This window comes from Pagrus pagrus, assembly GCF_965226575.1.
Source record: "Pagrus pagrus genome assembly, chromosome: 22".
Taxonomy (NCBI): Eukaryota; Metazoa; Chordata; class Actinopteri; order Spariformes; family Sparidae; genus Pagrus; species Pagrus pagrus.
The window spans coordinates 9,206,825-9,228,452 of record NC_140204.1 but is presented as its reverse complement, the minus strand read 5'-3'; the positions used below and the strand labels follow the sequence as shown (position 1 = coordinate 9,228,452).

Sequence of the window (21,628 nt, the reverse complement as noted above, 5' to 3'; positions counted from 1 at the left end):
TCACCACTGTGAATGCACACATCTAAACTAAGTTTAAATGCAGAAGGTGAAGCTCTTGTCTGTTGCGTGAGAGCAAATAGTTTGGATGAGAGCATTCCTCACTCAGCTGAGCCTCACTGTTTAGGATGGTTGGACATGGGGGGCTCACTGAGCAGAACCCAGCCTGAACTTCAGCACGTCACAGTGCTCCAACTCATTTTACATTTACTTTGGCCTGATACTTGTTGTGAACCGCTGTGAGGGTCGCAGATATCATACTAACATACTGGATACACTAAATCTGTTGGATTTTTATTGTAACCTGTAAATGTCAGTTTAGGGTCTCGAACCATCAGGACGTCCCGTTACTCTGCTTTGCATCATTCCAGCTACACAAGTTTTTATTGTGAGCCGTGTTTGTTTGTATGACCTCTCTCTCTCCAAGCCTGTTTTTATTCCAGCGTTTAACACACCTTCTCGGCCAAGGAGGGAAATCGGAAGAGTATTGTTAAAGAAACAGTTGCTGATGAGAAGCTACTTAAACAAGCATGCAGCAGAAGAGGAGCTATTTTGCTGCAAAATAAAAGCCATTACTTGTCCCTTGACCAGGCTGCTGCCAAGATTACACCAGCGCTCCATCTAATTACACTTTTTAATCCCAAGTGCTGCACCCCATTAATTTCCCCTCTCTTTTTCTCTGTTTGGACAAACTGGTTCCAGGCAGGCAGAAGGGCTTTTAGCAAATGTCTTTTTTCCGCTGTGCTGCAAAGAAAGCGTGGCTCGTGGCCTCACTAATTTTTTTAACCGCTTCATCTCATCTCTCATTTTACAGCCATTCTGCTTGTGCTGACACACTCACCGAGTTTCTCGTCTAAACGGCGATCACGAGATTGAGCCGTCGTTCCCCCATTAAATATCACCGTTGGACGGCAATCAGTTGTTGGTGAAGGGGTCGCCCACGAGAAAGACTTTTATTCATTAGTTTTACAATGCTTTCATTAGCCACGATGGAAATTTACAGCCCTCTCTCTGATCCCCAGAGTGCCATTCCAGTTGATCATTCTCGTGCGGTGCTAATCATTTCTTTTCATATGCCATAAATACAATGGTCTTAATAGAGCGTTAAATTATCCAGAGTCGGAGATGTTGTTTTGAAAGTCTCGCAGAGGCGTCACAAGGGACTCGACCTCTGATTTTTCCACCGTCGAATCAAATGACTGCGCGTTACTCAAACTTGCATGTAATGGGAGTCTGGAGTTCTCAACTTGACAGTGACCCGACCTTGGTAAAGGGAGGAACAAGCCAACTCTGGGCTTCCAGCGCTGCCAAACTCTAACGACCTTGAAGCCACGGCAGCTCTCTCGAACAGCTTTTGCAACTTTAATCCAAAGTATCTGACAGTTGTTCCTTCCAGAAACCAGAACTTTTCACACCTGCCCGAACCAATAAAATCATAAAGAAAAATAAGACTCCGCTGCACTCTGTGAAGGGTTGAGTGTTATAACAAGCACTAATCACGCCGTCAAGCCATGGCTGCATGTGTTGGTTTGAAAGTGCATGCGTAGTGTCTTCTGCTAGCGCTTACATGCAACGTACGGACAGCAGGCCACTTTTCAGAACGACAGCAGCTTAGGTAGCCAGGGAAAACACAAATAGAAAGTAAGGTGTGAGGCTGATAGGACCCCGAAGAGCCTAAAAATGAGGCTCGACTCAGCTTAGCCTGGCTTGGCTGTAACATGTCACACTCTTCCTGTGTAGGGAGAGCCAGGACTTCCAGGGCTGCCTGGACTCCCAGGGATAAAGGTAAATGCTTTGCTGTTTTTGTCACCAGTCATTCCCCCGGTGTTGTCCCTGTCCATCCCCATCCAGCCCATCTGTAGCAGCGTGCAGAGCAAAACTCGGCTGCCTCGTGCGTGACACCTTGAGGTCTCACGATCTTGCTTTTCCCGCTGTACTTACCTCCGTCTGCTTGAGTGGCAGAGGCGCAGCGATACCTGTTCGCACTCAGGAGCTCAGGCAAACCGACAAGATCAAATAAGTGGACGCTTTTGATTTTTAACGTGCCAGAACTCGGCAAGAAAGCCGTCTCATTACGGTTTGTGAATAGAGTAGAGGTCTCTGTTTTTAATGATTTGGGAGAGTGCATCCCTGGCAACAACTTCAGGCTACCTCCTCGAAGTGGCGTCAAGAGACTCGAGGCAAAATGTGTCAAAACTGCAGCTTGTTAATGAGACGAAGTTTCATTTGCATTTTTCCAACTCTGATTTTATTTGAGTTAAAGGTGGTTTTGGGGAAGAACTTTAAATCATAAGAGAAAGATCTTCATTGACTGATTTTTTAATGCCTAAACAAGCTAAATAAACAAATGATTTGTTTTCATGACTGAATAAACAAACTGACCTTAAAGGCAACACAGTTTCATACTGTTTTACTTTGTTTATATGTGGCGGACCCTGCCACCTTTCTAGCTTTAGGACAGCTTGTTTATGCAGTTATGGGAAAAAAAATGTTTGTATTATTACCTCATTAATATTGTAAATGTAAAAATTCTGAGTTTGAATTTCTTCTCCGAAACCTCATAGTGCCCCTTTAAGGTGCTTTATTTTTACTGTATCATAAAACACGAACAGCAGATGGTGAGCTCGGCGCACAAAAAGGCACTTTATGATTCACTGCCATCTTTATGCCTCGAGAAAAACAACCAGCTCGACGTATCTCAGGATCATTAGCTTGAAACATAACATGTGAATGCGAGGAACGCTCACACGGGCATGACGGGATGATGCTTGTTTCTGCTTCGGTTTTGTTTGTCTCCTCTTGTGTGCTTGTAATGGGTTGGCCTTGTAAAATAAACCCCCCCCCCCAAAAAAAAAACCCTTTCATTTTACATTTTATATACTCCTGTTTTTACTTAAGAGGCCTGAATGCTTGATGGATTCTAACAATATTTTGCTAACGTAGCACCCGCAGGTTCTGAGCTCGGCTTGCACTTTGTTCCGCTCTGCATTCTTGGCTGTTTTATCCAATCAGAGTCTAAACGCTTGAGAGGCAAGTGTCCATTACCTCTCCGAAGGCTTCCAGCGTGTTGAAACTACTACTCTGGTTGCAGATGGTGAAGAAATACACTCCGATGAAGTTCTTTCGCAATCAAATGTAATAAATCAAATTGAATATCGCACCTCATACTGGAAGCTCGCTCCTCGCGAGCGAAAGTGCAAATGCAAAAAAAAGTTCAGGCTTCCTCAGAAGTGGCAGAGGTCCTGGTTTTTGCACACACTTAAGCAGAAAGCCTCGGTGTGCTCTGATGAGTTTCTAACAAGGTCAGTCGTAACGTCTATTAAGGCTCATAAGAGGGAGTCATTAATGGACGTGAAACCAGGGGATAGATTAACAAGCCGCTGATGATTTATGTCTGTGTGTGTGCGTGTGTGTGTGATTTATGCATGTCCCTGAGTGTGTGTTTGTGCGCATGCCTGTCGTTTTGAATATGTTTGGCCATGCATCTTGTGTATGTGTTTAGCGCTCATTAGCAGCGGGTGGAGGCAGCGCTACACCAGGAATTCCATGTGGAAAATTGAGTAATATTTGCTGATCTTTTCTTTTTTTTTTTAGGGTGAGCCGGGATTCCTCGGTCCCCAGGGAGAGCCGGGGCTTCCAGGACTCCCAGGAACTAAGGTGAGGTGACTTCAGCCTTCAACAGCAGCCCTGTTTGACACAATGTGGGAAGTTTTCTCTGGGTTTATGGTGTTGTCATCCATTAGTTGTGTGTAGCTTTGGAGAGGAAACTCTTAATTGTAATATTTACAATACTAATGAGGTAATAATGCAAACTCAGAGATATTTATCTTCTCTATGACTGAATAAACAAGCTGTTCTCAGAGGAAAACAAGGTCGACAGAACACTGGTTGAAGCTAGAAAGGTGGCAGGGTCCGCCACATATAAACAAAGTCATGACAACAAAGAGGTTTTTTATTTATTTAGCTTGTTTAGGCATAAAAAAACAGTCAATGAAGATCTTTCTCTATCTATCCCAAAACTCTGCAGTGCACCTTTAATGTGATTAAACCTCCGTTTCTTCAAAATATCACTTGGAAGTGGTCGGAACGAGCTTATCCTCGCCTCTCCCTTTGGGTCTAGACATCATCACACCAAGGAGCCAGCAGTGATCATTCAGACTCACTAGAATTAATGTTTGCAGTTTGCATCAGGCTGTTTGCAGTGCATTTATAGCCAAGATACATAAGTATATAAGTCAGCTGACAGAAGGAGCGCTGCAGCACTTATTTCATCTGATGTTTTTTCCTTTGTGTTTAGGTCTGCTTTCAGGTTTGACAGGTTTATTTTCGAGCCTGTGCCGTTAAGTTATCATTAGTGAGCGATTATTTGGAGAGAAAACCGAAAACCCAAACGACTCAAAACGGCTGAATAATGCTCGTGTCCCACTTGGCTGTAAGGAGCAGCAATAAGTAGCAGAGAGTTCGGGCTCTGGGTTATACCACATCCCCCTCTATTGGCTGCCGTGAGTCACTTCACATTGCCAGTAGATGCACACTCATGCATGAGAATTTGCATTTTTCTGTAAATACTGAACTTGAGGACGCAGACGTCTGCTGCAGGTGAAGGTTTTGAGTTACATTTCAACCTTGTCGAGGGTCACAATCTACCGGGAAGCAGATTGTGCTGAGTCAGCATGAATATCTATGATTCACTATGTAAATCTGTCAAGTAAGCAAAACTCATCAGAAGGGTAGCGGATGTCCTCTGTGTCAATACTGCTTCATGTCAAGTTTATACCTGATGTTCGAGAGACGCATCGCAGCGCTTTCGCTCGCGAAGACGGAGAAACTCGTTCTCAAACACGTTTATTTCAAAACATTTTGCAGGAGAACAGCAATTACTCACCTCTCTTCTGTCTGTTAAGGGCGAGAGAGGCGACCACGGGCCCCCAGGAAAGGGTGAAAGAGGAGAAATCGGACCCTTTGGACCAAAGGTCAGTTGTCTAAAGGTGCAATATGTAAGAATTGGCCACCTGTTGAAGGTAGGATATCACTAGAGTTACCTCTACCTGATGCTAACTGTAGCTGCTGTTGTAACAGTTGTCTCAGCTAGCCGTGCAGCGAGCGCTCCGACTGGTGTTATGAAATAGGACTGGGCTAGCTGGTTAGCATGCTAACTTCAAGAGATATCTCTGCAACACAATACATATACATCTTTGATATAACACCAAAACTCTTCTTTCTTCACATTCTGTTGATAACTTCAGTTCTGTTCTCATCTAAAATGTGCATGCATTGCGCCTTTAAAGGCCTGTTTGCACACTCAAATGATATGAATTGACCAAGCATTAATCATTCAGCAGTTTGTCACTACTTGTTCACTGAAGTCTTTCCACCCATGTCAGTCAAAGACTTGTGCTGCCATCTAGAGCCTCGCTCATTAAAGCACACGCTGTAAAGAGTTACGAGGAGAGTGCATCCTCAGAGCGAGGGTTCATTCAAGTCATCAAATATTCAGTGATGGTAACAAAGAGAGGCGGTTAACCACCACAGCCTTGTAATAAGTTCAAGAGTCTCCCAGGAGAATATGTAAAGTAAACCGAATTAAATGAGTTTACCATTGTTTATGTCTGGCAGGTAGCTGACGCTCCAGTCTAAACTTAGACGACCCACAGATCTGTTTCACATCCTAGCTGAAACCCCGAGAGTGAACCCCGTTGCTTTATCAACGCCAGAGTTCAAATAAACACGTCCTCCACTGCTCGGCAGTTATGGCATATTAAAAGCTGCTTATTTCAGTGCAGCTGACTGTGGCGCTCCCTCAGGAGGAGTTCGGGACGCCCATGATATTTCCTCTGAGAGATACAAACGCATTGAATTTTCATGAAGAATTTGCTCGAACCCATTAAGACGGTTTGCTTTATTTTTTTCAATGTATGTTTATGTCTCAAGTACTTAGCAATTATTTTTATAGCCTCCCTCACATCATGACTCTTTGCTTTGTTTTCGTGCCGACGGCAGGGTTCACAAGGAGAATCTGGTGCACCTGGTTCTAAAGGGTCAAAGGTGAGCACGGCAGCTATGTTTTCTTTACATCTGGAGAACACGGCGTCTTAATTAGCTTATCCTCTAATAAGATTTTGCAGGCGATCCGGGTCTTGGATTTTCTCCATTGGAGGTTTTCTGTTGTTTTAGTCACTAATGTGAGGAAATAAAACCCTGTAGACAAACAGTAAGCACATGTGAAACTACACAGCTGCAGACTTGAAGGTTTAGTAATTCGTTGTAACACTAATTATTATTGGTGTTGATGTACTTTCACTCCAGGTTTCTCCAGTTTATTTAAAAAGCTGTTCTTTAAAATAAAGCAGATGATAAAAAGTGAACTATCATACGTCATACTTTGTTGTGATGCAACATAACTTGTTGAACCACAATAATCAGGTATATGAGGAATAATACTGTATCTGCAATCATCTGAGGCCATTATAATGTTGTCGTGATATTAGTAAAGGCAATTCTGTCTGTCTTCTCACATCAGGGGGAGACTGGAGATAAAGGAGACTTTGGATCTGTCGGCCCGAGGGTAAGCAATTATATTAACTAAGATAAACGCCTCTATTATCCCCATTCTTGACTGATTTCTTAAGGCTGCATGCTGAGAAACATTCAAAACCTCAATTTCCCACGACATGCTACACTGCTGGCACTTGCTATTAGTGTAACAACCTACCGAGTACCACCGGGGGGCAGCAGTCAGACCTCAGCAGTTTTGGGAAAGGAGGCACAATGATATTGGTGTTATGTTGCTCTGATGTTACTCATGAGTCAGGTGTACAGTATGAAAGACAAGGCAGGGAGATTGTACATTTAAAAAAAGACAGTCATTTGTCTTAAAGCCAATATCAGTGCTAGATGGACGAAATTCAGTATTTTCTCTTTACAACACCACATGTTTAAAATGTGTTTCTGAATGTCAATAATGTGCAGGGGCCCCCCGGGCAGAAGGGAGACCAAGGAGCCACTGAAATCATCGACTACAATGGAAACATTCAGGAGGCTTTACAGGTCAGACCACTCATTACTTAACTCAGATCACTGTTCGCATTCCTGCTGCTTCAAAAACACCTGCATTTACAAGAGGCACAGTGACACTTCACAACCTGGCATATTAACATATTTTGTAAAGATAAGGCTGTAAACAGTGCTGTATTTTGACATAATTCTGGTTCAAAGTCTATTATAAACTGAGTCAATCTTTTAAGTATGATAGACCTGCCTCATGTTTTCAAATTCCTATGTCTGTGCTTCATAAGAAAATATAAAATGTCTTCCTTAAATTAAGGCTGTTCAGGGTACGTCCTCTACAGATAAAAGGCTGACATCTTTCAACATTCTTTAATAAATAGCTAATTATGAGGGTGTGCCGAAATGTGCTGACACAAAGGTTTCCTCCCTGTGTGACCTCTGGATTCTTATCTCTCACCTCCTCCCCATTTCCACTCCTTTGGCCCACTGCAGAAGATAACCACTATTACAGTAACGGTAATTCGGCTCTGTGTATTCTGTGTATTCTTGTGTCGTCCTCACAAGTGATTCATCTTCGTCCTCGCATGGGCCCGACCCAGTCCCCACCTTGGTTTGCCCCGCCTTGTTGTATTTGTGCTCCATCAGCCGGCAACATGTTTGCTTAACAGCGAATGAGATATGTTCAGTGCTGCGTTTATGCTTCTGTGTGACTGACGGGCTGCCTGAGTTGTTGGTCGTCTCCTGAATGTCAGTAAAACATCCTTTTTTAAAGCAACATTCTGTAGAAATTGGCATTATGTGTGATTTGTGCTAACTACAAACAAAACGCATTACGTCATAACGACGTTAAGTCTTGAAAACTTTACTGTTGAAGTAAACGTGTATGTAACGATGTGATCCTCCCCTCTTACTGGAGTTACATAGTGCAGAAACAAGTGATAGGAGGGCGGAGTGGCTGAGACAGAGACACCATCACCCTATTACAAGACACTGTGCCATTAACATGATTTTGAAGCTGTCATTTTAAGGTCAAAAAGTTACATAATGTTGCTTTAAACAACCTCTGAGAAGGGGTTTTCCAAAACTCACTCAGTCCACTTTTGGGCAAAAATCATACCATGTTCAGTGCAGTCACGGTTATTATGTTGAGGCTATATTACCAAGCAGGCAACTGCCCCATAACTCCAGGGCCCTGGTTTATGTTAAAATAATCAGTGTTGTTAAAGGTTCCCCTCAAGTCATACTTGAGTTTAAGAAATGATATTATGTTAAAATGTTGTTTTGGTAAAGGTGAAAGTCATCCATACAAATTGTACTCGAGTAAAAGTCTTAAAGTATCTGACATGAAATGTACTTAAGTGTCAAAGTTGTACGTAAGTACAGTACTTTAGTTAAGTTCTTCACTTCAACTTTAAAGGTGCAATGTGTAAGAATTTTAGTTTCATTCAAAAATGAACAGACTGGGAAGAAATAAGAGTTTTGGCGTTGGTGTATTGTTTTGCAGAGAGCTCGAATTCCAGACCACTAACTGCAAGGCTAACTGAGCTAACCACTGGCAGCTACAGTTAGCAGCAGTTAGCGGTTACTCTGGTGATATGCTGCCCCCTATTTGTTCATGTAGGAGTATACATTTGTGTAGTGGCCAATTCTTACATATTGCACCTTTAAAGTTATCTTTTATTCACTGTATCCTTTATCCCAAGCTACCACTGGTTGTAGCATTCCACAACAAAACACTAAATCTTTAAGCTCAGCTTGTTTGAAACTGATGGTTTAATTCAAACGTGATCATAATAATCAAAATATGCACCACTCACCTGTTAATGATCATATTCATATTCTCTAGTTAACATGTTTTTGACTTTGGCATGTGTCCTTCAGTTGAGTGTCATAATTCATAACCGACTGCTAACATTTATGTGCTGTTTGTTAAAGAAATATAGTTGCTTGTATTTAATCCATAAGTTTATATTGAGTTGATTAATCCCACTCAAAAGTGTATTCAGTCCGTTGAATAGAAATCTTGATTCTCCTCCTGGATCTCTCTTGTGTTCAGGGTCCTCCTGGACCTCAAGGGCCAATGGGACCTCAGGGCATAAAGGTAAACTCCATTTTTCCCATCTCATCTAAAATTTGGGATTTTTTACTTACATGTGCACTTTCTAAACCCAACAAAATAACAAGTTATTACTGTCCAACAATTGCAAAACCAAACAGGCAACAGCTGCATTTTTATTGTGTTCGTCTAATGTCTTTTTGTCCTCTTTCAGGGGGATCGTGGTATGCCTGGTCTCCCTGGACTCGATGGTGAAAGAGTGAGTTCATCGTCATCATAAAAACATCTGCTTTACATGAATTGATATTTACTAAAGAGTCCAGCAGGTCAGAGTGGGTTTTCAGAGAACAGGGAGTAGGTTAATACGTATGCAGATGATACTGCCTTGTTGGGTCTCCTATTTGGTGGGGAGGAGGAACATTGGCTACTTCCTAAATGGGTCTGATAAGTCAAACCTTCTCCTTAACACCTCTAAAACAAAGAAGGTGTCCACTGATTTTAAAACGAGCCATCAGGACTTCTGTGAGGTTGTGATGTCACTATACAGTCACCGTCCTCAGCCTTTAACCCTCTGTGTGTTGATTTTTGCCCCTCCACTTTCAGGGCTACAAAGGCTCCAAAGGAGACATGGGAATGCCCGGAGCTTCAGGAGAGAAAGGGGGAACTGGTTTACCTGGCCTACCTGTAAGAAGCCACGTATATAGTCTGACTATTTTCTAAGACTTGATAACGCCTGATGATAACACTTCAACCATCAGATATGAGCTACACATTCCTCATGAATCTTTTGTTCCTAAGGGTGTCAACGGGTTCAAAGGGGACAAGGGAGATTCAGGTCTACCAGGTCCTCAAGGTCCCTCAGTAAGTCACATTAAGTCGAGACATTAAATATTATGACTCCATAAACATACTCGAGCCTTAAACATGCTGTTCAGTGCAAACGTTGACACTGGTAATGTTAAAACACTTGTAGTAATACAAGATCTATGTTTAATTTTTGCAGATCAGCGGTACTCCAGGACCACCAGGGCCCCATGGACCCTCAGGACCCATGGTGAGCGTTTCTAAAACCTCACGTCCCAAAACCTAATTAATCACACAATATAAAAGTCATACCATTCATAACCATAGGCACACAATATTGACTCTGAACAACTGATTGTAATGTAATGAGGTGCTGCATAACGTGTCAACACCCAAAACTTTTCTACTCCCTCCAGCAAACAAGTTCACAAAAGAAACCCAAGCTGTCGTTAAACACTACTTGTTTGTATAAAGTCACCTAGGAACAAAACCACAGGCCTGGGGACTTGGCATTACTCCACTGTGAGAAGTGTCAAAGTGCTGCACTTGTTTTTCTTGGCCCATTCTCTTCAAATTAATATTGTTTTCATGTTTTCAGGGCCCCCATGGTTTCCCTGGACCGAAGGTGAGTCTCAATAAGGACTCACATGCCTGATAACGATTAACATTCAGTGTATTTTACTGTGATTACTCAAACACAGGCAATTTTTGATAGTTAGTCCAATTAACTATTTGTACATTTGCTTATACAGCTGCGAACAGGAAACATTAATTAACCATAAAACCTTGAGATGAGTGTTAAGAGGCCCATTGTTAGACTGTCGCTGATGCATCTTTGCTTTTCCTTGTGCTAAACTGACGGCATTACTGCAGCAAGTGCTCCTCATGAAGTTTTAATCAGCCTTTAGATGGGATTTTCCATCGCAACGGCATCTGAGTACCATTTGGTTTAACAACATACACGAGCTCAGGAGTAATGAGGGACGATCCAGATGCAAGACATAAACAATTACAGGAGTTTACTTTGGTTTACAGACACAAAGCAGCAGTGAAGTCTGGAAGTCTGTTTGTTACAAGACACAAAAGGAATGATGGCATGTTTGAGGGATGTTAGGAGAAAGCACTTTCTGGACAGGCAGGAAGAAGTGAAGGAAGTGGTTCTTGTACTGGAGTATTTCCATTTTCTGCTAGTACAGCTAAATTTATTTGATATTTACTTGTACTTTTGATACTTAATGTTGGGGTGAGCAGTTCTGGAGAAAGTTAGTTCACAATCAACTTTCTTTCCTCAGAAATGCCCACCCCACCTTTTAGTACTGCCAGGAAATGACTCTTAAAGCTGGAGCTGACTTTAGAAAAAAAAAGAAAACTTTAGAAAACCAACAAAAGCAAGCTACATTTTAAAAGTACCCCACCTCCAGCCTTCAGAGCCGCTCCTCCACAACTCATGTACAGACACTGCCAGACTCCAGACTGCCCCGTAGCTCTCGCTGCCGTCCAGCTGGCAGGCAGGCACGTCGACAGGTAGCATGTCCAATTGTCTCATACAGGCCGAATGAGACGATTGGATGGGCTTATTAGAGGCCTGCAGCGGTCACAGTAACTGGATTTATTTGTCAGAGCATTGAATTATTGATTGCAGTCAGAATGTTAGGGGATTTTCTATAAATATAACAACAAACTAACTTCATAAACTAACTAACTTTAATACTTCTTTCATTTTTTTCTAGGGGGAACCTGGTTTGCACGGTGTGAAGGGCATTCGAGGGGAACCAGGACACAAAGGGGACCGCGGGCCACTGGGTCTCCCCGTGAGTACGGCCGTGCACCATGGGATATCTCCAGCCACAAAGCCCTGTCCTTTATTTCCTCAGACATTCATAGAAATCTCTCATTTCTATTTTTAGACCTGTTAAACTTCTTGCTGTGCATCAGTGCACACGTTTTGAGTGTATGCGTTGTGTGTGTGCGTCTGTGTGCGTGCGTGTGCGTGTGTCTCTACGGCCTTCTCCATCCTCTGTCCTCATTTCCATGTGCCTGGGCTGACTATTTTGCGAGCTCCCTGTAACACACAGTGTAATTTAGTTGTTGTAAACCCTGCCATCAACCTGTCCTAATAACAGTGTTCATCTGGTACTAATCCCGCCTTGTTCATGTCACTCATACCTCCATAACCACACAGGGAGCCTCCGGCTTGGACGGCAAGCCCGGAATTAGGGTGAGTGTCATGTGACCGAGAGGCTTCACCACCCAACTTCTGCCTACTTCTCTCCCTCCATGCAGTCTCTCCCTTTTCCCTCAAGTATTTTACCACCATCATCCCATTTTATTGTATTTCACTGTGACTCAAAAGAAAGTTATACCGGCTTTTGTTGGATGTTTACATCTTATCTAAGCGTCATGAGTTGAATTAAGCCACGCTGCGTTGACTTCTCAGGATAGCGACCATGCAGAACGCTGTGTCAGCAGGCATTTCAAGGCTCTCGTTTTTTGTCCCGTGTTGCATTAACTCAGCATTAACACACACTCATACATTAACTGTGTCAGCGGTGTTGTAAACGTCCTTTGTGGCCTATGCACGTGTACTAGCAGCAGCTCTGTGTGCCGGGTGTAGGTCAAACCAGATGGGAGTACAAAAGTGGATGCTAGACATGAGTTTTTTTTTTTTCTGCTTTCTATCTGTTATCTGTTTTGTCTTATTTTGAAATACGTGCAGTAGACCAATGATATAAACTCACCATGACACCGCTACTCTTTGTAGGGCATGGATGGGCCTCCGGGTCTAGCTGGTCCAGCTGGGCCGAAGGGTGACATAGTAAGTTGACTTTTAGTTTTTTCATACCTGACGTTTTAACTTTCATTTCAGGTGTTTTTAAGTGTTGGTTCATTTAATATTAAGTGTATACTGTACAATTCATGTGACTGCAACAGTGATTCCTCTGTTATCAGGGTGAGAAAGGAGCACAAGGCGAGCCAGGCCCAAGGGGACCTTACGGACTACCCGTAAGTACGATGAGGATGTTATGCTAGTTAACGTTAGCTACTGTTGCTCTCTGTTAGCAGAGTGAAAAGAGGCACTGGGAGCTACGTAAGCATCATTATGTCTAAACTCTTATTTATTCACATTGTGTTGATGATTTTAGTTCATTCTTGAACATTTTCAACTAAAAGTCTTACATAGTGCCTCTTTAAACAACTTAAAGAGCAAAAGGCAACAGAGAGCGGCAGGAAGGTCTCGATTTTCACGTCATGTTACAATCCGCTCACATAAGGCCAATATGGTCTCTGATAGTTTTTTGGTGGGAAAGAAGAATTTGTTTGCTGCTTACTTCTGTCCCCATGTATTGAACATGATCTGTATCTGTGAAGCTACGTAATGACGATACAACTGATGTTCTGTATTTGCAGGGAGCTGCTGGAACACCCGGCTTGGATGTAAGTCTTTGTTTGCTCAGTTTTCTCTCTCCCTCAGAATCAATTGGCATCTTCCATTATAGGAGTCGTTGGCTAAAAAGCTTTTAAATATAGAAGAAAAGTCGTGAAAGGCACGGAAAAATGATTATTATTATTTAATTAGCAGCTCGATGGGACAACGCTCTGTACACACAAAGAAACCAAACTCATGCACAACTCATTATTGTTTGCAATAGCCCAGTTTATCATCTTATTTTAACCCCATCCCACAAGTATCATACATTTCCAAAGCTTGTGAGTGACATTATGTAAGGGAGGCCTATCTCGTTAATCATCAGATACAACCAAGAGTTAATCGTAACATAGAAATACATTCTGTAGAGCTGAAGTTAGCATGATTTACTACAATCCAGCTGAACCAGTGTGACCGAGATATAAAAAAGTTTACTTTGTATATATCATGTGTTTCCCCACATCTGGTGCTAATTAGCTAATCAGCGACAGTTGAGTGGTTTGTCCCAATTCAAGCTTTTGACCCAAACCTTATGTCAAATTAAGACGTTTGCAAATGATTCTGGGCGAATCGTTTGCCTCTTTTACAGAGTTTTCCTATATTTAAAAGCTAATGACATGTTGGTAAAATACAATATTTATAGACACCAAATAAAGCAGCGGTAAGATTTCCTCCTTGTTGCACATCTCTCCACTTTCTCTTCCTCTCAACTTATCTGGCTCTTCACACTCTCAGCACTCTTTCTCTCTGCAAATCCTGATGTGTTTTCTTCGGCTCTGTCGGAAACAGCTCTCGTGTCTTTCGCACGGTGACTAGTGTTTAAGTGGAGCTGTGCTTTTGCAGGGGTTGCCAGGCTTAAAGGGGGAGACAGGCGACGTTGGGGAAAGAGGCGAAAAGGTAGATGTAGAGAGGAAACTATGGCGTGTCAACCCTTTAACCCTACAGAGGACTGATGTCAATGGACAGCGATAGGAAGGTGTTTTGTGTCGCTACTTTTTAATGCTAAGTTTAGTTTTCTCCTCATTTTAAAATCACTGGGTAAAGATAGTGCACATGGTTGTTGGAAGGAATTTTATCTTAATTCAAGTCTGTTTTGTAGCATTTCTACTTTTTTAAAGAATAAACTCAATAAGTTTCAACTAAATAACTGAGTAACAACTCCTTTGCATAAAATAACATCCTCAGTCCACTCAATCCAGCTTTTGTTCTCCACTTTTAAATGATTTTTTCATCTCATTTCCCAAAAGTCACAAGTCAGATCTCATTGTGAGGCATCGAATGAGTGATTTCGACATCTTAGACCGGAACAAGTCCATTGACAACAGGCTCTTTAAATTCACATTTGTTCTGTTTCTGTTGTTTCCATGCATGAACATACACTTGAAACATTTCTCCTCCACGTGTCTTTGAGCCTGTTGATAACTCCTCCTTGCTTGTGTTTACAGTAGTTTATAACTTTCAGTGCTAAATCTGTCTGTTTCCACACCCACTAACACTCTCAACGTGTTTCTTAGATGTTTTCTGTTATTGAGAAACTGTATCCCATTCCACGGTACATCAAGATGAACATACTTTACACAAATACTCTACGAATGTCTGTATTAACCAACTATTTGCCAACACAGAGTAGATCTTTCTTTTCTCTTAGCGACAACTGTGAACAGTGAATCTGAAACATTATGAACAGGCATTTTCATTGTGAGTTATGAGTACTAATGAGTTTCTAAAACACTTGCATGCACACAAAAGCACAGTTATCTGCAAATTCATACCATTTAAAGTTCAGATACATGAATACAAATTGCACACTTCACCTGATGAGGGGTCAGATGTGTTCCTGTGATATTACGTTTTTTTTTTTTTTAAATCTTTAGTACCAAAAAATAACCTTCGTTATCTCAAAATCTACAGAAGCTCTGAGAGGCAAAAAATGAAGAAATACATTTTGGCATTCAATTTTCTATTTGGGGAAAAAGGTTTTGGCAGGTCAAAAAAAGTTTTCCTAGGATCATTTGAATAAAGTGGGATAAAATTTTGGAAGGTGAAAAAACAAAATAAATAATGTCATATGTGGAAAAAGGGTGTGGAAAAAGTATTTTTTCCTCACTTGCCTCTCAGGGCTTCCGTAAACTTCAGATAACCATATAAATATCAATTATAATATTATGAATCGTGTATTTGGAGCTGTTTCAATGTTGATTTGTTAATTTCTTGTTGACATAAGCAGACAGGGTACATTCAGACCAAATCAGGCGGTGCAGCAAAACGACGCAGGGTGGTGCTTTAACTTTCACCGCTCCTCTGATCAGTTTGCCGAAAGTTCACGCTGCTATGTTGTCATGCTACTAGCATGCTGGTTCCACCTGTGACCACCTGATTTGGTCTGAATCTAGCCTCACTCAAACATGAAGGGATACAGTTTGACCGTTTCCAGTGTGTAGTAGATTTAATTCTGTCCCTCTGGAGGTTTTTTCCCTGCTACTCTTTCTCATCCTTCGTGCCCTTGACACCCCTTTTGGCAGTTAGCTCTGTTTTGACTCCTTCCTCCTGTACTATTTCCCTTTTTTGTCCTCCTCCTGTCCCGAGGAATGTTTTAAGACTCCCTTCCTATCTAACATTGACCATGTGTCTTTCTCCTTCGTGGGCCGCTGCCTCACTTTTTAATCGCTCCCCTCCTAATAGCAGTGCTGTCCCAAATGTTCAAAAAAACATGATGTTAACTTTACCAAATCATTGTATCCACAGGGGGAGAAGGGAAAGAAGGGCAAAAAAGGGCCTAAGGGCGAGAAAGGAGAACAGGGTGCCCCTGGATTAGATGCACCCTGCCCATTGGTATGTCCCAACTGTGAGCTGGAAGTCGCCTCCCAGCCGTGTAGAGCAGTCGTCCCGAGCAAGGATGAGCTCCCTGTGGCTAAACAGATACCCAGCTTCCGCCAGACCACAGCAGCCTGAAACACAGAATCCATTACTCTCCTTTAACTCTGCAGTCCAGACACAAAAACATGCCATTAACTGCTGAAAAACATGTCATTTTGGCCGGATCGTGGTATCAGCCAGCTCACAGGGCAGCTCCTCCTTCGTCCCCAGCCCTTGCGTCCATCGTAGCAGGACGGACGCGGGGGTTAAGGGTCGTCCACCTCTCTCCCAGTAACACTCCTAGGTCATCTTTGCAAACAGGGTTTCCGGGGATTTAAGGGTGAAAAGGGGGAACCAGGGCAGCCAGGTCTGGACGGGCTGGATGCCCCATGCCAATTGGTACAGTATTTCTCTTCTTCCTCCACCTCTTACCCATGCATGCCGCTCACCTTCAGTCATCACTGAAAGCAAACCGTGCATGACCTGAGAGCCTGAGAATCATGAACACCTTATTTTTAATCGCAACTACATTTCTTCCATTTATGAAAACAACATGCACCAACATTTATACCTTACTAACTTCCTGACCGCAAGCAGCCTCTTTTAGATAGTACATTACAGGTGAAATATACAAATAAACATAACGATTATCGATATAATTGATGCTTAAATCTATCCCTCTAACTGAATCCTTCCATTTCCTCGATTAAAACTGAAAGCAAGATTAAATCCTGCGTCCTTCCAGCTGATTCCTCCATGGACCCAGTTACCTTTTTAACCCGACGCTAACACTTTACTGATGCCCCCGCTACCAGCACACGGACCTCCTCCTCTACTCTGTTAACTCCCCCCTTTCCCCCTTTGTACCAATTGGGCCAGACCGTGACACAAAGAGAAAATCAGCAGATCAAACTGGTTGCTGCTCCAGAGCTATTCAAGAAGAGAAACTGATTGTTTTTCATGTTTTCTATGATGCTTTTTGCTTCTGAAACAATGCAGTGAAAACGCATGGGAGTTCTAACACTGTGGGTGAACAAGTCAGGGTGTAGGACTAACTTTGGATGCTTTGTGTAGACGACGAAATCAGAAAACATTCATGTATCACATATGTCATCTCATTGAATTACATCTACATTCATGTACTCAACCCAGCTCGATATCTTTGTTTTAAGAACGACTCCCTGATTTTGTTATAGTGTGCTGAATCTCAACTTTGGGGCAACTGTAGTAAAATCAGAGAGTGGGATCATCAACATATCAATGTGCATGAGCTACTTTATCTTTTGCTGTGTATTACGTGCATGAATGAGACTCATAAGATGTAATATTTCGTGAATTTTTCAAAACACAGAGGCAGGAGGGAAAGTGTTTTCTGCATTAATGATGCAGACTTAGTGTCAAGTTTGATTAAAATCTGAGCATTGGTTTCATATTCACACTTTTTTCTGTCTCCAGGACGTGCAGGTTAAGTCCCTCTCACATAAAGATCCATTTAAAGAACTAAATTTCACATTAAGTGCAATTAATCAAGGAAGTTTGTGCAGTTTGCACTCTGACATTTCCTTCCCTGAACTAGACACTGATACAGATCTTTTTCACAGTAATCACTATAGTTAGTAATAGTTTGTAATCACCATTTAAAAAACAAAAGAAATAGTTTAATTCATGTGGTTAAAGGTGCATCATGTAACTTTTTTACAGGCCTCTAGCAGCTTGCGAGACCTTTAGATGAACTTTAAAGCCATATATTTATATCTGTGGTGTAAACATTTAAGCAAACCCATCTTGTATTTTGAGTTATGGTGGGGTGAACATGCATTGTGACTAATATTGTTGCAAAAAACAAGTTACATACTGCACCTTTAAGAGAAGCTTTCTGATGACTCCTTACTTGGTTCTGCTTTGATGCAAAGTTTGATTTGACTCAGTTTGGCAGTTTGTCTGGAAACTGTTTATTCATTTCTGTCGTGCATATCCAAAACACTGACATTTGTTGTGTGTTCTTGCTTTAACAACAAGTATCCCTGTTTCAGTCCTCATAGTTGTTTTTCCTTCCCCGCTGCTCTCCTCTAAACAGGGCCCAGATGGATTACCAATGCCTGGCTGCTGGCAGAAGGTAAGACAAGTGTATAACTGAGTGCTATGACAGAGTTCAGTGTAGCAGCTACAGAGGGAGCAAAATATAAAAGGCCATATCCAAAATAGAAACGTACCGATCCACCTTGTTTCAGTTCTAATACCTTACTTTTGCGACAGTTACATTTTTCATGTATCCTGATTACGTAATCCTGTTAAATGTACTCCGTTACTCCCCAAGTCTGGTGGTGATACTGTTGAAAGACAACAGCTCCTACATGAAACTGCTCACACCAAGGTATACTGGAGAGAAGGCAGACGGCAGATCTCACACCAAAACAAGCTAGATGGATAAAAAGCATCTTGATTTTAACGTGAACTTGCCCTTTAAAGCTACAGTGAAGTATCCATATCCTTAATTCGCATTTAGGTGTGTAAAAGGGAATCAGACGTGAGAAGTGCTCCTAATATTTTGCTCCCTCCATGTCAGTTCATTTGTCTTCATGTGGGTTTCAGCTTCTCTATGTCTGCATGGGTTTCCTGTTCAATAAGTCATAACAAGTGTGGGTCGAACCAGATTGTACATCTCAAGCCGTGAAACAATGTGACGACGCGTCCCATCCTCATGTCCTTCTCTCTCCTGTGTTTTTCTTGCAGTGATCGCTCTAACCCGAAACGCATGGAGTTTGTAAATAATGCTTCTTTTATGGTATTTATAGTTTTTTTAATGGATTAAAAAAAAAAAAAAAAAAAGTCTAAAAGAAAAGAAGTCTATGTGTACGATGACACAAAAAGAGATAACCGTCCCTAAGCTGCTTCTACTCACATCACCGTGTGGAAAAAAAAACAAAAACAAAACGTGTGTGTCCCGCTCTCTCACATCCACATCGTGGTGGAGTTCAGATCCTCGGCTGGCGCCGCCAGAACTTGTCTCTGCAGTCTTTGCATGGCTCAGACTGGAGCGTCGCAGCCCCGGCCAGATTCACGGGGGGTGAAAGGGAGACGTGGAGAGGAGGAGGAGGAGGAGGAGGAGGAGGAGGAAGTGGAGGAGTTGCGGGAGGATCTGGACTGGCTCTCTAACACCAAACGCTAGGTGTTCTGTGTTGTCTCGTCTCAACAAGCTCACCGCCCATTCATGCAGCACCATTTTCTAAAAGACTAAAAAAAAAAAGAAAAAAAGACTGTGCCGAACAGAACATTGCACCCCTGACCCTGCAAAAGCATGAGTAGTATACTGAAACTATATTTATATGTATTGTACATACATGTCACTGTTTTGTGGTTGCGTCATGGCTTCTGCAGAAAAGAAAAACAACACTAACATAAAACAAACAACAACCCCAGAGCTCTGAATTAGTAATTTTTGCTTTCCTTTAATCTTCCCAAGGGAGTCACGCCATGGCTGGTAGCCTGAAAACCCCCACTGAAAGTAAAGCTGTTGGTTATTGTTGCTTTATTTTGGTGTTGCCTGCAAGAGGGTATGATATCAGCGGGTGGTCACTTGTTGCACTCACGCGGCTCGGCATCATCGTCCTTGTCAGTGTGGCGCCCTCCACCACCCCCCAACAGCCACACGTCTCCCGGACACGAGGGGAGAACTTAGCGGGCTCGCTGCACTGACAGGAAAACAAATCAGGCTCACGTGGATTCGAGGTGGGACAGGCCTGCCTGGGGGATCCTCCCCACTTCCCTCTGAGCACGGGAATGGATTCTGCAGGAGAGTCTCATCGATGACGTGCTCACCTGGAGCGTCCGCCTCTCCTGACAGGCAACGCTTCTTGTAGGTCTACTGAGAGCGTCAACAGAATGCAGTCACGTTTTGTTTTTTTCTTTCTTTATTTTTGTTTTTTTGCTGGCATTCTTTAACATTGTTTATATTTTGTGTATAATAGCCTTTGGTGCCTCAAGCTTTTATTCATTCCTTTATCAGAAATGTACAACTTTATATCATCTTTTGAATTATCGGAATGCTGTTTGTTTCAGATGGGTAAGCTTCGAAAAAAGACACACATTGCGCACTGTTTTTCATATGAATTGTTTTTTTGTTTTTTTTTACAGGATGTTAATGAAATAGCATGTAGCTTCACAGTGAGATTGCATCCGTCACGACTGTACAGCCTGTGATGTTGCTCGTGGTTTTGAAGAAGCTCGTTGTTGGTGCAGAACGCGTCCAGCGTTGTAACAGATATGCTACTTGTTCATTCTGGACTCCTTGTGCGGGATGTTTATTGTACAGTGTTGTCAATTCACTGCATGTACACACTTTATTACTCATGGATTTCTTAAATATTGAAAATAAGCATCGGTTTGAGCGAGTGTATCACAAGCTGAACATACAGTATTACAGATTAAAGGGGCACCGTGTAGTTTTGGAGAAGAAATTCAAACTCATAATATTAATGAGGTAATAATACAAACCCAGAAATATTATTTTTTGTCGATAACTGAATAAACAAGCTGTTCTCAGAGGAAAATAAGGTCAGAACACTGTTTGAAGCTGGAAAAGTGGCAGGGTCTGCCACATATAAACAAAGTAAAACAGTATGAAACTGTGTCGTCCTTTAAGGTCAGTTTGTTTATTCAGTCATGAAAACAAAGAGAGTTTGTTTATATAATTTGTTTTGGAACAAACGTTAAAAAGTCTTCCCCAAAACTACACAGTGCAGCTTTAAGGCAGACCGTGTTAAACAGTTGCATTACACTGCTTTTTTTTCACACCTCATGTATTGTCTTAAACATACGGAAAACACGTATTACAGTGCAACAAAAGCTAAAAATTGACTGACACAGCAAATTGGTAAACTTCCATCGACACACCACAGTCTGACACGGCCAGTTATGTCACATTCCCTATCAGATGGAGCAAAGAAGCGGAGCAGTGGGTCGCCGTAGTTTATTCACATTTTCACGTTTCTTATATTCACATTGCCTTCTGACATAGTCGGTGCTATGCGAGGTGATCCTTCTTTTCTTTGACGTTAGAAATATGCATGAATGATTGATGTGGAAAAACCAACATTTTTGTTGTGATGTAGCAGCAACCACAGGTGGATCGAAGACGACTCGTTCCCGTATGGTTTCTGTCTGATTGTACAGCTCATCTCACCGTTCTGAAGAAATGGATGCACATCTGTATAGATTATATTGGTGCTATCTGATAGCAGGTCAACAGCAGCTCAGTTGATGCGCTCTACCAGTGGCAAGAACTACACAACAGGTTTCTTTATTGTTGTTGGGTTTTTTTTTTGGTTTTTTTTTTATGTATGTAACAATTTAAAGTTTTTTTTGTGCATATATTTGTGTATTTGTCTCAGTATTTTAAGTGGTACATTATTTATTTTTCTATGATTTCTTAAATGAAGGCATTGTGGTTCTGAACAGCATTCCTTTCACTCGTTTCGATG

General features: G+C 42.0%; 1 protein-coding gene across 2 annotated transcripts in view; it reads left to right on the top strand.

Moving 5' to 3' along the window:
• The window catches only part of col25a1 (collagen type XXV alpha 1 chain), a 145,849-nt gene extending 126,614 nt beyond the window's left edge, over positions 1-19,235 (top strand). The window contains exons 17-39 of one of the 2 annotated variants that reach the window (XM_084343787.1): positions 1,738-1,782; positions 3,592-3,654; positions 4,902-4,970; positions 5,998-6,042; positions 6,518-6,562; positions 6,967-7,044; positions 7,498-7,521; positions 9,062-9,106; positions 9,276-9,320; positions 9,665-9,745; positions 9,860-9,922; positions 10,065-10,115; positions 10,464-10,490; positions 11,596-11,676; positions 12,048-12,083; positions 12,627-12,680; positions 12,815-12,868; positions 13,274-13,300; positions 14,136-14,189; positions 16,038-16,124; positions 16,470-16,547; positions 18,226-18,264; positions 18,882-19,235. In XM_084343787.1, the coding sequence (XP_084199913.1) occupies positions 1,738-1,782; positions 3,592-3,654; positions 4,902-4,970; positions 5,998-6,042; positions 6,518-6,562; positions 6,967-7,044; positions 7,498-7,521; positions 9,062-9,106; positions 9,276-9,320; positions 9,665-9,745; positions 9,860-9,922; positions 10,065-10,115; positions 10,464-10,490; positions 11,596-11,676; positions 12,048-12,083; positions 12,627-12,680; positions 12,815-12,868; positions 13,274-13,300; positions 14,136-14,189; positions 16,038-16,124; positions 16,470-16,547; positions 18,226-18,264; positions 18,882-18,884 (1,194 nt within the window). In that variant the 3' untranslated portion in view covers positions 18,885-19,235. The remainder of the gene's footprint in view (positions 1-1,737; positions 1,783-3,591; positions 3,655-4,901; positions 4,971-5,997; positions 6,043-6,517; positions 6,563-6,966; positions 7,045-7,497; positions 7,522-9,061; positions 9,107-9,275; positions 9,321-9,664; positions 9,746-9,859; positions 9,923-10,064; positions 10,116-10,463; positions 10,491-11,595; positions 11,677-12,047; positions 12,084-12,626; positions 12,681-12,814; positions 12,869-13,273; positions 13,301-14,135; positions 14,190-16,037; positions 16,125-16,469; positions 16,548-18,225; positions 18,265-18,881) is intronic. The other variant, XM_084343786.1, reaches the window with a different exon arrangement.
• The last annotated feature ends 2,393 nt before the right edge of the window (positions 19,236-21,628 follow it).